The sequence below is a fragment of the Phocoena sinus genome, chromosome 9 (genome assembly GCF_008692025.1).
Source record: "Phocoena sinus isolate mPhoSin1 chromosome 9, mPhoSin1.pri, whole genome shotgun sequence".
NCBI lineage: Eukaryota > Metazoa > Chordata > Mammalia > Artiodactyla > Phocoenidae > Phocoena > Phocoena sinus.
The window spans coordinates 29,796,707-29,813,796 of record NC_045771.1 but is presented as its reverse complement, the minus strand read 5'-3'; the positions used below and the strand labels follow the sequence as shown (position 1 = coordinate 29,813,796).

Here is a 17,090-nt window from a genome sequence, read left to right as displayed (position 1 = left end):
ATGAAATACATATGCTAATGATTCAACCCTGTGAAATGCTGTAAGCCAATTATTGTTTGATTTCCACCTTTTCCGTAGTCCCTGGTGCTTAAATTTTACCCATATAGTTCTTCCTATTGGTATAAGATCTCCCACCCCTTTAGACTAGTTCACTCTAAGCTGAATGTGCAGAAAAGGTAATCTTTTTTTTTAATCTGTGACTAAAACAAAGCAGAGATTGATAACTAAGCTACAGTCTACTGTATTTCATATTTTGGCATCAGGTAAAGTCTCTTTCAATTTTATTTTAAACAATCACATTTACCCCAAAAAAAAGGTACAGTAAATAATATCATCTAGGATGGTTTGGGAATGTGATATATTAGATAACACTGAATGTTCTAGAGTGGGAGGGGAACTTGGAAGTCAATAATTCAACTTTCTAACTTGTAAAAATATGGCTAAAAAGCACTTCTACAGTGCCATCCACAAAACGGGCAGAGAATAGTCTCTGAATAGTCTCTCCCCTACATAAACAATGAAATAATCTCTCCCCTACATAAACAATGAAAGCACTAGCAAAAATTGTGAGAATCAACTTTTTTAGAACTCTGGAAGTTAACCAAACGCAGCAATCTGGGGAGCATTTATTCAAGAAAAGCACCTGAACCTCAGTAAGAACAAAAAGCTTTGTGGCATTTTAATTTGCCTTATTCCCATCTCCCCTCCCCAGCTCTGCAGGAGCCTTGAAAACAAACAGCCGACGATTATGGTAAAAACCTGTGGTCTGGCAGCCACCAAAGGCAACAGAATAGGGTTGGAGCTCCTTCAAAGCCCCATTCTCAGAGAATTGTCATTATTTGTCCTATCTGGTGGTTCCCTGGAAGAGCTCACTTGCAAGGCTCTCTTTATTTGACTCGACTTGCAGCTCAACCAGGGCGACAGCCTTTTCCCCTGGGGATAGTTGTCAAAAGCATTTAGAGGTAACTGTTCAACGCTGAGGCTGCCTGAGGTAGTGGATAACAGTTGCACACAATGGGCTAGTCAAAAGTTTAAAAGGAAAAACTGGAGAATGTGAAATCCATAGGGGGTTTGGCAGAGCTCTAACATATTTGTGGGGATCTAGAAAGTTACACATGTGAGTAGAGCTCTGCTCAAGCCCAAGGCTGTGCACAAGCTGAGGAAAGACCTAAAAAGGCCTTAAGATCTCACTTCTGGTTAACCTTGAGGCTCTGTACACCCTTGGCAAAGGCAGGGAGACTTACTGGTTCCAGGTATCTAAAGGAAACTTCAGTTCATTCATTAAGTGACCACTAAGCTGAGTGAGCCAAGATTTCAGGGGCCACACAGGACAGCGAGTACGGACTTTACAGGATTAGTTCAGAAAAGTAATTAATGAACAAACACAAACAAAAAACTTTGGGGAGGGGGGAGAATCTGATTTCCAAAGTTGCCACATTATATTATTTTAAATGTCCAGTTATCAACAACAACAAGAATTATAACACATGCAAAGAAACAAAAATGTATGGCACACACACACACACACACACACACACACAAAAGCCATCAAAAAAAAAAAAAGCTCTTCTAAAGAAAAGGACTCCCTGCTTCACTAGACAGCCCTTTCCACACGTGGACAACACTAATTCTTAACAAGCATTTCCCTGTTGAAAACTGTCTTCCTAATAAGGATGCAGTAGTCCTAATTCTGCTCTTGTGACTTGTTTTCCATAAGGTAGAGAGCCATAGTTGAAGTGTCATCACTTTCCCTTTAACCACTCGCTTCCCTAGGCTAAATATTCCTATAGCTCTGTCATGTTTTCCAAATATAGACACTTCATCATCCTGATGATTTCTTTCTGGATGGTGTTGATTTTGTCAATGTTCCTTTGAAAATAAAACTGATTTCTAACTCTAAAAAACTAGAAAATGCAATGAAATATTAAGACAATCCAGGCTGTTGTGAATGGGTTTGGATGCCAGTGAAAAAAGCTTTTCAGTTCCACCAGAAGAGTGGACGTGGGATTGTATCAATATTGCTCGGCCAGGACCTGGCCTCCTTAGAGATCGCTGGGCTCGAAGATTGTCTCCCTGTTGAGGTGGGCAAGGGTCGTTTATTCAAAGCAAAGGTTCTAGTGAGACTCCTCAGTTTTTATAAATAAGTCAGTCTTATTACTTCCTCATTTAGTTTACAAAGATAACCCCCAAACAAGACAGAATTTTAGTATTTAGTTTAGTACTAGGTTTGTTATCGGAATTCATTACATTATATTTTACTATTCTCTATCAGGAAGTCCTCAGAAAGAGGTGCTATCTACAGATTATTTAAAATAAATGAAATCAATTGATGTCTCTAGGTACTCTAAATTGTATCCAAATGTCAAACCAGACCACCAAATTCTGCCACGCTGGAATGTATTAACCTGTGCTCCTTCATATTATTTTCCACTGAAGCGTATTTTAATGTTACTGAAGAACACCATAAGAGATTTCTCTACAAAATTTGTGAAAAATAATATTGAAGATGTTTTCCTAGATAACTTAGAGTAGTAGATATAAAATCCCACTTGAAAAAAATACTTTTGGATTTTGCTCCCTTTGAAAAATTAGAATACTTGCCCTCCAGACATTAAAATGGTGCAGGTGATTATGTGTCATTTCACCCTGGGCTTTCAGAAAGCTCAGGGGCAAATACGAAAGTCAACCACAGTTATCCCATTTGCCTTCACATTAAGCATATCTAGCTACTCTTTCCTTAATCCTGACTTTCCATTGCTATTTATGTAGCTTTCCCTTCCAGTTTTATCAAGCTATAATTGACACACAGCACTGTATAAGTTTAGGGTGTACAGCATAATAATTTGATTTACATATATCATGAAATGATTATCACAATAAGTTTAGTGAGCATCCATCATCTCGTATAGATACAAAAGAAAAGAAAAAGAGGAAACATTTTTTCCTTGTGATGAGAACCCTTAGGATTACTCTCTTCACGACTTTCATATATAGCACACAGCAGCGTTAATTATATTAATCACGTGGTACATTACATCCCTAGTACTTATTTATCTTATCCAATGCTACTTATTTGTATTATTCATCCATTGTATCCTTCTGTTGTATGTTGCATTAAATCCTTTAATAAAAACAGATACAAAGTATAAATATATAAATAAAAGCACAAATCTGTCTACATGGCACACAATTTGATATTTCTTTGGTAACTTAGGAGGCATTGTAGAAACTTGCAGCATACTAGGTGTCATGCTGAATTCCAATGAACTACTTACACAATGACTTAAAGTTAAGGATTAACTTTCCAAAAGAATATTCCTCTTCCTGAGAAGACAGTATTTTTCCAGATTTCTGTGTATAAAATAATTGTCTGCCTCAGCCACTCTTTAAATTCTTCGTAGAAGCAGCTCCAGGGTTTACTGTCCATTCTGCACCACCCTCTTTGAAGTAATTCAGTCTGAACACAAGTTGTGAGCTTATTCTGAGCCAGTCAAATAATCACGCATAAGGTTTACACTTTTTCAGTGTAAACTCGGAAGTTTTTGTTGAAAAGCAAGACACTAAGTCTAGAGAAGAAAAAATGGAAATATGTCTCTGTAATCTATTGTACTGTTCATAGATATTCAGTTGCATAAACAAACATTTCTGTTGAGTGGGTCAAAAGGGGAAATAGAAATGTTAGAGTTCAAAACTGCATTCCATTTCACAAAGGTTTTTTTATTCAAAATAGGAAGGAACAGAATTGCATTTATTTGCTTTTCTCAAAATAAAATACTCTGAGGTGATTTATCCTGAATATGTTCTCTTCCTAGATAAAGCCACATTAATAACCTCAGATAATTCAAAGGTATGAATAAGACAAGTTAGCTAGTCTACTTTACTTGCTGCAATATTAAAATTCTGGTCGACTGTAAATAACAGCACTACCTTTTATCAGAGAAAAATCACTAAACCCCGTATTTCCTGGAATCTATTTGAAGGCATGTCAGGATGCCTCATTTCACTTGAGGAAATTATACACTTGAAATTATTCTCTGATCTGTCTCCAAAATGAGTTTCTAAAATTAGAAGAACCCCCGTGGCTTTTCGGTACTCAATATTCACAAGCCACATCAAAAAATTAGGCAGACCTCTAATGTGCTTATGAAGATAACGTCTAAATAAAATCTAGGTGCCAATACATGCCAGTATTGATATTCCTGTTGTTGATTTTTCATAATAAACATAACTCCCAAGTTTGAAACGACGTGTTAATTACCAGGTACAAATATATAATATTCAGACCTATTTATTTTAAAATTGAAAGCTGAGTGATAGCAGTTCATGAGTTCATGAGCTTTAAAGAGGTTGGAACAAAAGTTCTCCACTGATAATCATAAGCTCTGCAGGGAAATAAATCCTTCCTTAAAAAATAAAATTCAACTGCAAGTAATAAAATTCATTACAGGATTTTCTGTTCTCTTAAGAGTAAAGTTAGCCAAACCCATACATAGGACATGCAGTAGAAAAAGTCTTCATGTATCTCAAAAAACTCACATCTCATTTAATCCTCACAAGTTCCCAAGCACAATCCTCAAGTTTAAATGACTGTGTTTATTGAACATTTTCATAATGTTTATTTATTGTCATTTTCACCAGATATGTGGTTATAAATAAACTAGCTTCAGCAAACTCAGAAGGTGGTATTCTCCCTAGGGAGGTGAGGTCCAGGGGCAGGCATTCCCTGCCTCACTGAGCAGAACATGTACAAAGCCCTCATCAGACGTCTCTCACTGGGCCCTTCTGTCCCCTAAATATTTGTCCTTAAGAAGTGGGAAGGTGTGAAAACAAGCAAAGTGGGACACCACATGAAGTCCCCAAAACCCTGACCTAAATTCTACCTTCAACCAACACAAATAGAACTAGAAAATGAGTATTTTCCTGTATTACTAGCAAAATTCTGGGCAATTTAGTTAGTTAAAAATCTAATCATAGATCAGTAATTTTTCTATTTACTCTAATAAATATGTTAACAAGTTCCTGTTATTGTCATTAGCTACCACCATGCATTGAAGATTTGTGTTTATTATGTGCCTAGTGGTTTGCTAAGGGTTTCTTAAGTAGCTCTATTTATTTTTATAAAACCATAATGAGGTAGGTACTATTATTATCTCATTTAATAGACAAGAAAATTGAGGTTTAGAAGTGAAAAAAAATCTATAAACACTCAGCCTTCTCCTCACCATGTACTCCACATCTTGAAATTTTAGTGCCTAACTGAAGTATGGGCTTTGGAATCAAATAGATCTGAGTTTAGACACTTACTAGTTCTATGAAATTGGACTAGGTCACCGAGCCTCTTTGTGCCCCACATTTCTCATCTGTAAAATGGAAATAATAATACTGTACCTTCACAGAAATGTTTTAGGGCTGAAATGATGTAATGTATATAAAATGCTTGCTCACAGAGTTGTGTATGTGTCTCCTATTTTAAAAATCCAATGTGTACTTTTCAATCCCTAATTTACTTTAACTCTCAGCTATTACTGTAGTAGATACTACAAACCCGCACTATTCTAAGGGTTGTAAACATGCTAATTCACTCACCAAACAACTTGAGATGGGTACTCTGGTTATCCTCACTTTGCAGGTAATAAAAATGAAGCACAGAGAGGTTTAAAACTTGCCCCAGGTCACACAGCTAATAAGGAGTAGAGGAAAGGTTTAACCCAAAGAGTCTAGTTTTGGAACCTAGCCTTAACATCTAAACCACATTTCCTCACTAAGGAAAACTCATTCTTAGAATCCTCTCCTTCTTTGACTTTCAGGACACTGCTTTCCATTTCTTCTCTACCTACAATAGGTGCCTTCTCCACTGCCCTTATGGGTTTCCATTTCCCAACTTCTGTCCTCTGCTGCATACCTTACACCATCTCTTTGTGTGGTCTTACCTCCTCCTGTGCATGTATTGCCTCATACACACTGATAACACCTGTAAACTGACAGTCCCCCCACCTGCTCTAGGCTGTCCTCTACTCTTCACGGTAGGTAGCATTTTCTAGGGGAACACAGCCTCCTAGCCAGAGACCACATTTCCCAGCTTCCCTTGCAGCTAAGCACAGACATGTGAGCCAAGAGAATGTGAGCAGAGGAGCTGAGGGCAGAGCTTCATGCACTGGACGTTCTCCTTCCTACTTCCTCCTCCTCCCGATTGACTGGAACTGGAGGAAAACAGGGGCAACTTTGGAAGACAGGTGTCATAAAAGGTGATGCTATCTCACCCCTGGGTCCCTGGGTGAACTTGTGCAGCAGGGCTGCCTGGCAGCCTGGACCAGCTGAGTGGTGCATGAGAGAGAAATACGAGTCCTACCTCATCCAAGCCACTGTATCTGGAGTCAGCACTTTCCTAATTAGTGCACACAAATCCCAGATCTCTGGCTGAGTTCCGTCTCCTGAGCTTCATACTTTCTACTGGGTTTCTGCACATGGAGGACTTGACAGGAACCTTAAACCCAGCATTTTCAAAATGGAACTAATCAAATCCTATCACTCTCCTCAATGAACAGCTTTCTCATCTCTCTAGGGTCCAAGTCAATGTCAGGTGTCCTTGTCCTTGCATCTTCCCTGTCACTCACTCCCCACACCCACCCCAATCATCATTCAGTTCATTCTCCCTCTTAAATATCTTTCATATTCATCTCCTTGCCCTCCTCAGTGGCACACCTGAATTCCAGCCCTTACAATCCCTCACAGTGAATTACCTGCACAGTTTCCCACCTGATTTCCCCCCGTCAAGACCCAATTCTCACCTCAACTTCTGCTCCACAATGCCGACCTAATGATTTTTTTTTTTTTTTTTTTTTTTTTTTTTTTTTTTTTTTTGCGGTACGCGGGCCTCCCTCGTTGCGGAGCACAGGCTCCGGATGCGCAGGCTCAGCGGCCATGGCTCACGGGCTCAGCCGCTCCGCGGCATGTGGGATCTTCCCAGACCGGGGCACGAACCCGTGTCCCCTGCATCGGCAGGTGGACTCTCAACCACTGCGCCACCAGGGAAGCCCAATGACCTAATGATTTTTTAAGCACATATCTAAAATTGTTACTTTGTGCAGTACTTTTTCAGGTCAAAATATTATAATGGCTTTCATATCAGTACCTTCTAAAGGCAAAGTTTGCAAGTCTCTACTAATAAAGCACAAGAGGAAAAGTTGCTTGAATACTGAATAGGTAACAGGAAGCTCACAACTGAACTATGCTGAGAAAGAGAATGAAAGAAAAGAAGAAGGCATTTGTATACCTGAAGCAAAACCGGCAGAATAGTTCAAGGCCTGATTAGATCAAGTGAAGCTTGAATACAAAAGGGATTCATCCCCCCTCCACCAAGACCAAACTCGTCCTACAGGGCTTCAGATGATAAAACAGATATCACCCCAAGTCCGAGTCAACCTGATCCCTGCCAGCAGTTACGGAGGAGATAATGAAGTCAGCAGAGAGGCACGAGGGAGGGTCTTTGCCTTTATACAAAAGAAAACTGAGAATGGAACTTCTTAGGTATATTCCATCTAAATAACCACCGGGCTTGAAAGCTGCCTATGGTTCACTCTCTGGGCAGGAGATTCTTTGTGTGTTTATCTGAGAATAGAGCTTCATTATTAATAAATCAGAATCCCATGACAACTCTGTTCCCAGCTTTACTTTCCTAACAATGTCTCAAATTTGTGAACCTGTTTGTCACTTCATTCGGCAACTACTCACAGACTTCAGGAGAAAATGCATGCGTTAGCAGGATATACAGGGCTCTTCATAAGCCAGCGTCTGCCCTGTCCAGCCCTCCTCACGCCTGTGCTCCCGCTGTGCTGTCTTGCTTCCAGCTCCAACTCTGCACCATTGCCTCTGCCTGAAATGCCCTTTTGGGCCCCATACCCCCCAAATGATTTTTGCAACTGACTAACACCTGCTTAGCTTTAAGATTGGAGGCCCAGTGAACTACTACCCGCTCTGTGGGCTCTCACTGCACATCTCAATCACAAAGACAGTGGCAATGAAGGACTGCCCACCCAGTGTCAGGCTCCTTCCTGTGTCCCAATCAAGATCATCTCATTCCTACCTCTTCTTTTAGCCACTGATGTGAGGATCATTTCTATGCAGATGTGATCAACCTCACATCAGTGCAACTGGATGGTACCTGGCCAGGGGCCTAAGCTTTTACCTCTTGCTTCCTGCCTTGGGCTTCTCTTTCAACACTTGCCCCTAATTTTGTTTGGGGTGTGGAAATTTACTTGGTCCCAAGAAGAATCTCACTAGCAGCTTAACAGCTGGATTCCCTGGGAGAAAAATAATCCATCCCACAACCAGGTAGAGATTGCCATAAGGCCACACCCCCATTTCCCCACCATGTCCTTTTGTACCCACAGTACTCTGTCATGTTTCTTCCTCTGGCTCAGAAGTGCTGAGATAATATTTCTACGTGTAGGATGTTGTGTGTGAAAATTATAAAATAAAAGTTGTTTCTATTAGTCAAAGCAGACATATAGTACTGACTCACCTTTCTAATTCTAACAAAGATGATGACAGGGGAAGAGTGTTAATAAAATGTGTTGAGAGCTGAGATACTTCCCCCCAAAATTGTACCTGGATTATAAAACAAATATCATTTGCCAAGGACAGCAGCGTGCAAAGGAGATGGGTGAGGAAGGACCTCCAATCTGGGTGAGGGCTGAATTCTTAACTCTCAGCTCACAGAAAGGTTAATACACAGCTGAGAGAATAAAAACCTCAGACAAGCCATCCCACATGGTCACCATGAGCTGCCCCCAGCTTTAACCTGGGGGAGCACCCCTGCATGTCCATTTACTATCTGTGAGCATTGGAGACCTATACACACCATCACCATCTGGGTTCTTCATCTGGTAAGTCAGGACTCAGAAAGATCACATCCCCTTCACATTCATACCCCTGCCCTCTTCCATCTCTTTATTTTATGTAGAGGTTTTCTGTTACTCAGAAAAGAAATAAACAACCTTCTAAAGAGGCAGAAATGGTGTGGAGCAAAATCATTTGTCGCAAAGGAAATTATTAAGAGTATTTGATATTCAAACCCAATACGCCATGGAACATATCAAGACTAAGCGTCCAAAGAAAAAGTGTCCCAAAGGCACACAGCTTCGTAGAAACCATCTTTCTGTTTGGCCCTTACATAACCTCTGTGAATAACTATTCTGAAGAAGCAGTCAATCTCTTTTAACAGTAGTTTTTCTCCTAACTACAAAACAAAGAAATGTGGTTTTGGAAGTATATTTTACTTGACTCTCTCCCTCTTGGTTTTACATTTTGAGTTGGTCCATTTGAAGTAGGGCCTGTTGTGAGCTTGTTTACATCCATTTATTTTTCTTGAGGTGGCATACAGAGGAGGAAAATGCCATTTCAGTTTCTTTGAGGAGGTGTTTTTTTCTTCCTTTCCTATCTGAGAGCAAACACTGCAACTATTCCCTACAACTGTGGTTCTTCACACTTTTAGGTATGGAGCCCCAAGAAAAGCTGATGAAAGCTATAGATCCTACTCACTGAAAAATGCATATAAAATATCAAAAACAATTTCAACAATACCACTTTTCTCTTGAAGCCCATCCAAGAACACAGGTCCATGGGCAAGGGGTCAGAAGTCCCTGTTCTACCAAAACTTTTTTTCTACCAGCCTTCTTTATTCTCTCTCTCGTCTTATTCTCCAATCAAGTCTAGAGCTCTAGTAACTGATATGATGGAAAACTCGGCAGGTGAAAGAAGGAAAAGACGCATCTCAGTCTTGTATTTTACCAACTTAAACTCTGAGCCTGAGGTTTTGCTGAAGCCAAGTCTCACACCCACTATTTAGACAGTGTGGTTACACAAACAGTCCCAAATTGCAGGGTAGGAAGCAGTCAGGAATCATTGGTCCAGGCCACCTCCAGGGGGGCTTTTACACTGCAGTTCCCTAGGCTAAAAAAATACTCTTCAATGGATCTTTGCATGGCTGGATCCTTCTCACCAACTGGTCTCGGTTCAAATGCCACCTCCTAAGACAGCCTGTTCCTAAACATCCTATCTTAAATAATTCCCTCACCAATAAAGCCATTCTTTAGCACATGACCCTGTTCAGAGTCTTCAAAGTGCTTACCGCCACCTGAAATGATTTTTTATTGCTGTTTTTTTCTTGTTAAATGTCTATATCCCTAACTAGAACATAAGTTATACTGGAGGAGAGTTTTTTGTCTGAAACATTTTCCATGGTATCTTCAGTGCTCACAATAGCACTTGGAACCCAGGAGGCACTCAAAACTGTTTGAATGAATGAATGGGATAGAACCAAATTGAGGGTCAGAGATAGTTTTATAGATTTTTAAATCTATACTTTTATACAAGATTTTATACAATCTATACTTTTAAATCTATACTTTTATACAAGTGGATAGCTCATTATGGATATTTGAGGGGCTGTGTGCCAAACCCAACAATACCACTGATGGAAATGTTTTTAAAATGTGCGATTGTTGCTATATTTCTGCTCTGTCATTTTTCACAGATTTCAAATATGTCATAAAATATGACATATGGGTCAGGGACCATGCAGGCCACCAGATGGTTGAGAATGATTTATTTCCTTGATTTCAGACTACTGAAGAAAGACTACAGGAAGAAAGTCAGTTCTTATCTCTAAGCTTACAGAATATGAAAGATAAAAGGGACCTTGAAGTTCATCTAGTCCAGATTCACTCTTAATTTAAAAATCCATTCTACCCACCAATGACATAGTTATCTGACCTTGACTTTAATATTTTTAGTGATGAGACACTCACGACTTTACAAGAGAACCTTTCTCACAACTGGACGGATTTTGATGAGCAAGGTTTTCCGTCTATTGATTCAAAATTTCCTTCCTGTAACTTCTGGCCCTTGGAGCAACAATGAATAAGTCTAGTTCCTGTTCGGAATGATGAACTTTGAAGACCTCTAAAATATCTCCTTTCAGTACTTGCTACTTCAGAATAAATTTCCCAAATACCAACAGCTGTCCCTCACTTGTTCACCCTTTCAGACCCCTCATCTTTCAGGTGGGTGATCTCTGGGCACACTGCAACGAGGAAACGTATGTTCTCCTGGGCAAAGTGGAATTAAGTCTTATTTTTAATGATGGATTTAATTGTACTTTTGCCATAAAGCTACTAAGTGATCCACTTTTGTAAGTCAACTATGCATATAATTATGCACTATGTTACCAATAACAGCATCTGTTGTTAGCTGTAAAATGCAAAAGCAGATTACTCTCATATAATGAACCTCTGTCTCCGCTGGAAGTCTGTCTAAAGAACTTTAAAAATAATACGGGCATCAATTTGCACTTGTACAATAGTGTGGTTTCTTTTCATCTTAAAATTCATGTAACAAGCAATTCTAGACATCCTGAAATTAAAGTGTCTCATGATGAATACTACTAGCAAAAGTGAATTGCATTTGTAAACAAAAAAATTTTATTAAGTGTTTAATTGACTGCCTTTCAACTAAATAATAAAACTGAAGTGAATCTGTCCATAGTCAGACTTTGTGGGAATTTACGGTAAATTCATTCATGTTTTGTCATTCTCAGGATCAACATTGGTTATAATCATGTTACCAGTGTTGATCACTAAAGAAAGTAGAAATTATTACATATGTAGCCCAATAATTCCCCATATTGACTCGCTACTCCTAAAAACTAACAAATGGATTAAGTTCACACTAGGAAAGTGGATAGGTTTCAATTCGCATGTCAACACTTAACATCTATACTGTAATCCTCTGGGGTATTTTGGTTTTGGATTTTTCTGCAAAATGGTTTATTATCCCAGGAGGAGGCTCTCCCTGGGGCTTACATCTTAATAAATAAATGTCTGTCTGTAATCATCTGTTTTTTAAAGCCTAGTGGTAAGTTACAATGTACTTGAATATCCACAATTACATCTGCACCTAATACTATCTTAGAAGTATTAAGCTTGATTTCCTGTTTTATGAAATCAATAGGACTCTAACTGGTGAATTTGTTAGGTGACCATCCCTACTACAGACACCAACCAATATTTACCTTTCACTCAGAAAAAAAAATGTAACATAATCACTGAGGAACTCAGAGACACTGACTCAATAATTCTTCGTTTAATATACAATATCTTGTATATTCCTTTTCATTCAAAGCCAAAATGCTACTAAGCATAATATGTTTAAAATGATAACATCCAAACACAATACTTCCCAGTAGTGTGAGGCACGACTGTAAGTATTTTGATTATCTTTTAAAGTAAACACCTGAGTTATTCAGTTGCTTCAACAATTCTTGTTATGAGATAAATTTCATCCCCTCTAAATTCATATGTTAAGTCCCTAATCTCCAGTACCTCAGAACGTGATCTTATTTGGAAATAGAATCCTTGCAGATATAATTAGTTAAGATGAGGTCATACCGGAGAAGGGTGGGCCCCTAGTCTAATACGACTGGTGTCCTTATGAAAAAGGGAAATTTGGAGACAGATGCAAACAGGGAGAATGGCATGTAAAGACAAAGGCAGAGATCTGGGTGATGCTTCTACAAGCCAAGGAACACCAATGATTCCCAACAAACCGCCAGAAGCTGAGGGAGAGGCACAGGCATAGATTCTTCCTCATACGCCTCAGAAGGAACCAACCTTGCTGACACCTTGATCTCAGACTTACAGCCTTTAGAACTGTGAGACAATAAATATCTGTTGTTTAAGTTACTCACTTTGTGGTACTCTCCTGCCCTAGAAAGACTGACACAATTCTGAATCTCTTAAAGATATTTGGCACTCCTCTTTGTGGCCTGCCTTCAGAGGCCAAAGCACTTCATTTTGGGTATCCTTAAATGTGGCAAAGGCTTGTCCTCTAAGATGGGCTTTTTAACAGTCAAAAGTGATTCATCTCTAAGACATGAATGAAATGAAACATTTGTGTGGGTAATCCAGCATCATTTTCAAATTCATTAATTTACACTATAAATTAATAAAACTGATTTTCGAGCATCTCTACAACTGACTTTGGCAGACAGCCTAAAAGATGTTTTGAACAATGACAGTACTTCTAGGGAAAATCAGATGTGTGTGTGTGTATGTGTGTATTATATTATGAATGATATAAATTGTTACTTTATGTTAATATGATTTGTGGTACCCAGATACTTGACTGGTGATGTATCTGGGAAATGATCCCAGCCCATCAGCCTGAGCAGCTTCCCTTCCACCTGATTCACATTTTGAGCTACCATTCTAGGTCAAGACTACAATGAAACCTTCTATAAAGATGGAACTGTCTTATATCTGTGTTGGCCTACACAGGAACTGCTAGTCCCAAGTGGCTGTTGAGCCCTTAAAATGTGGCTAGTGCAACTGAGGAAACGTAATTTTTATTTTATTTTATTTTAATTGAAATAGCCACTTGTAGCTATTGGCTACTATACTGGAATGGTGTAGTTCTAGATTTTAATTTGAAAATAGGATTTCTCTGCTAACAAAGTTTGAAAATCACCATTAAAGATGAAGGAATAGGAAAGCTTCTGCTAACAAAGGAATAACAGATGATTCTGATGAATTCTCCCGGAAAACATAAATATGCAAGTTTCTTAGCCACTTGATAACTGACTTTAATCCCACTGAGCATCTAACTTCATTAAATCAGCTAAAACTAACATCACTGATATTAGCCAGCAGGGGGACCTGAAGAGTCGAGGACAGCATTTTCTCTGGAGAGTAGAAGGGTTTTGGGGGGTTTTTTGGGTTTTGTTTTTTTTGGGTTTTTTGTCCATCCCCCGCCCCCATGTTTTAGTCTATATGGAAGCCCTAAATACACATTCTGCTCAAGAACTACAAACCTTGTCTTCCCCAATGTCCGGAGTTAGTCACACACTCTGCATGTCTGTTTTTAAAGCGCTCTTAGGAAGTGGCAATAGAGCTTGGTTCTAGACAATACAGTTCAAAATCCAATTAATTCTAAAACCTAGTCTTTCCAAATTTACTTTGTTAAAATGTGATTAGTATTCAGATTTTTATATTAACTTTTAGCTTTGTCTTCTTTCTCCACATTTCAGAGGAAAACAATTTTCGGGTCCCTCATATTTAGACAGAAGAGGAAAATTGCATTGGCATGTTGTTGATTCTTTACTTCCATGATAAGTTAACGACATATGGCCTTACCTCTTGATAAAGGTCACTGAGATCTTCCTGGTGGGCCTGTTTGGAACATCCTGGGAATTCCCTAACACAACAGGAATCTGGGGGCCAGTCCATTTCTGTCATTTCCAGCCAGTCGGTGAAATAGACAACTCCACAGCACTTGAACTGCAAAAGAATGACTGGTCAGGCTCAGAAACAACAAAAATATTTTCTTTACTTATGGGAGACTGAACGTTAGATTTCTTAAATATTTGCACCCAGAGCTAAAGTCACTTCTGTCATCGCCTAATGATATGTGCACATTTTATGTTGACAACAGAAATGTAATAGAGGACTCCATAATGGAACAATTCTGAACAATAATGCCCGTAACACATGAAGACAGATCAGGCATGACTGAGTCTTACCTCCCCCCAAATGTAAAATCCTCTACAAGTGATCATATAGCAGCAAAGTTAATACACACTAACAAAACAAATAGCTGAAATCTTACATTTAACATTAAACCTCTAGCTACTAGGGAATAGTTGATCAATCTATTTGCGTATTGCCTAGTTACCAACTTAACTGCTTAACAAATTCAAATATTATATTAAAACTTTCCGCAATCTCTGTAGAAAGATTTTTGGCCAACAGCCCACATCACAGAGATTACCCAACTCGATTCATTAACCAGAAAATTTCCAAAAATTTCTGAGATGGAAACATCATCAAATCTTTATTCAATTGAGTGAGAATCTTGAAAAAAACTGTCATATTCTATCACCATAATCTCAGAAGAAATGATGTGTCTTTAGTGTCAATAAAGTTGGATTTAAGACAAACTATGTTGTCTTTGTTTCTTTTTAGTCTCATTTCACCAACTGTTAACAAAAACCTTCTCTGGTCACAGTTTAGAAATCCTGCTTAAGGACATATGTAGATTAGATTCAGAGTAATTAACTATGAAAACTTTCTGTCCTTGGGTAGAGGGCAGTTACTCTTCCATATAGTCAGAAACAAGGGTTATGTACAGGCAGTCACGGAGAAGAATTTTGCCAGGAGTGACTGGCTTTGAAAATTATGTAGCCCAACAAATCAACCTGTGCTCAGGATTAACACTGTATTGTAAAATATCACAATCCACCATTTCAAAATTTCAAATAAAATAAACTTTAAAGAATTCTGAATTTCTTACGTAAAATGAAACAAGGAAATACAAAAAATCATTTTACATTTTTTCACTTGCTTAAATATCTAATTTTTTTTTTTTTTTTTTTTTTGTGGTATGTGGGCCTCTCACTGTTGCGGCCTCTCCCGCTGAGGAGCACAGGCTCCAGACGTGCAGGCTCAGCGGCCATGGCTCACGGGCCCAGCCGCTCCACGGCATGTGGGATCTTCCCGGACTGGGGCACGAACCCGTGTCCCCTGCATCGGCAGGCGGACTCTCAACCACTGCACCACCAGGGAAGCCTAATATCTAATTTTTAAAGAGAAAAAAAAAATGGTCATGAAGAACCTAGGGGCAAGACGGGAATGAAGGGACCTACTAGAGAATGGACTTGAGGATACGGGGAGAGGGAAGGGTAAGCTGAGACGAAGTGAGAGAGTGGCATGGACATATATACACTACCAAACGTAAAATAGATAGCTAGTGGGAAGCAGCCGCATAGCACAGGGAGATCAGCTTGGTGCTTTGTGACCACCTAGAGGGGTGGGATAGGGAGGGTGGGAGGGAGGGAGATGCAAGAGGGAAGAGATATGGGAACATATGTATATGTATAACTGATTCACTTTGTTATAAAGCAGAAACTAACACACCATTGTAAAGCAATTATACTCCAATAAAGATGTTAAAAAATAAATAAATAAAGAGAAAAAAATCATCTTGAGTACTATAAATGATGAAATACTGATGCTATGAGTAATACTAAAATTTTCCAAGAAACTTTAAAAATAATTTTAGTATTTCCCTCTTATAAATTTGTTCTAAAATCCACAAATACACCACAAACATCACCAATTAAGTCAAACATAAGTTAACATCATGTATTTTACATAAGTCATTGAGTATCCATAAAAAATACATGTAGTAAAATGACCACTTTCTAAAAATCATAAACTACTACCTTTCCAAGTCAGTCTTTTTAAATCCTTGTACGCAGAAGAAACCTACTTCTCATTTCCTAATGTCATGTGTTCTTCTGCGTTGCTGACAGGAGGACAGTTCTTGGAACATGCTCACTCTGTCCACAATAGAACAGCCCATTTATCCGGCCTTCTCAGGAAGTGAGGTGCTCCACACAAATGACTCTTCCAAATAACTTACGCATAGCATGTTCTGTGCCAGATGCTTTTTTTTTATTTTAATAAGTCACTGAGATATTGTTGCTTTTTACATGGTTGTTTTTCTTCATCAATAGAAGATACTGAATTGATACCGAAAATTTTCCTGGAAACTCCCTTAAGTAAACCCATTCTTAAGCCACACATGACTATGGTCTACATCTCCTTGGAGTCTTGCTGCCTCTTTTAGAGCCACATTGTGAGATGGGGCCACTCTTCTAACATGCTGTCAAACCGGAAAATTCCACCACCATTTTACATAAGCAGAACCTGAGGCTTTAAGGAATAGGACAAGTAAGTTGCCAAGATCACAGACCAGCCAGCGGTGGAGTCTGTTTGTTCTCAAGCCTATACTCCAACCTCTATGTTAGAATCAATAAATAAATACAGTTTTTAGCATCAGTTTTCTTAAAGGTATTAAATAAACATCACTAGGGCTTAAGTGAGAGTCCACTAAAGTGAAGTACATGCCCAGACCTGCACCGAATGAGGAGTCAGGAAAACTGCAGCCTGACAAGGTTGCTCTACAATTTATTTTGGGAGAAGGTGGTTAGCTGAATTGTGTCCTTCCGCCCCACCACCAAAATTCACGGTGAG

General features: G+C 38.9%; 1 protein-coding gene across 4 annotated transcripts in view; it reads right to left on the bottom strand.

Annotated features, from left to right (window-relative positions):
* TSPAN12 (tetraspanin 12) overlaps positions 1-17,090 on the bottom strand; it is a 65,482-nt gene that overhangs the window by 4,731 nt on the left and 43,661 nt on the right. For all 4 annotated transcript variants that reach the window (XM_032643777.1, XM_032643776.1, XM_032643778.1 and 1 more), the window contains one exon: positions 14,190-14,333. In XM_032643777.1, coding sequence (XP_032499668.1) covers positions 14,190-14,333 — 144 coding nt within the window. The remainder of the gene's footprint in view (positions 1-14,189; positions 14,334-17,090) is intronic.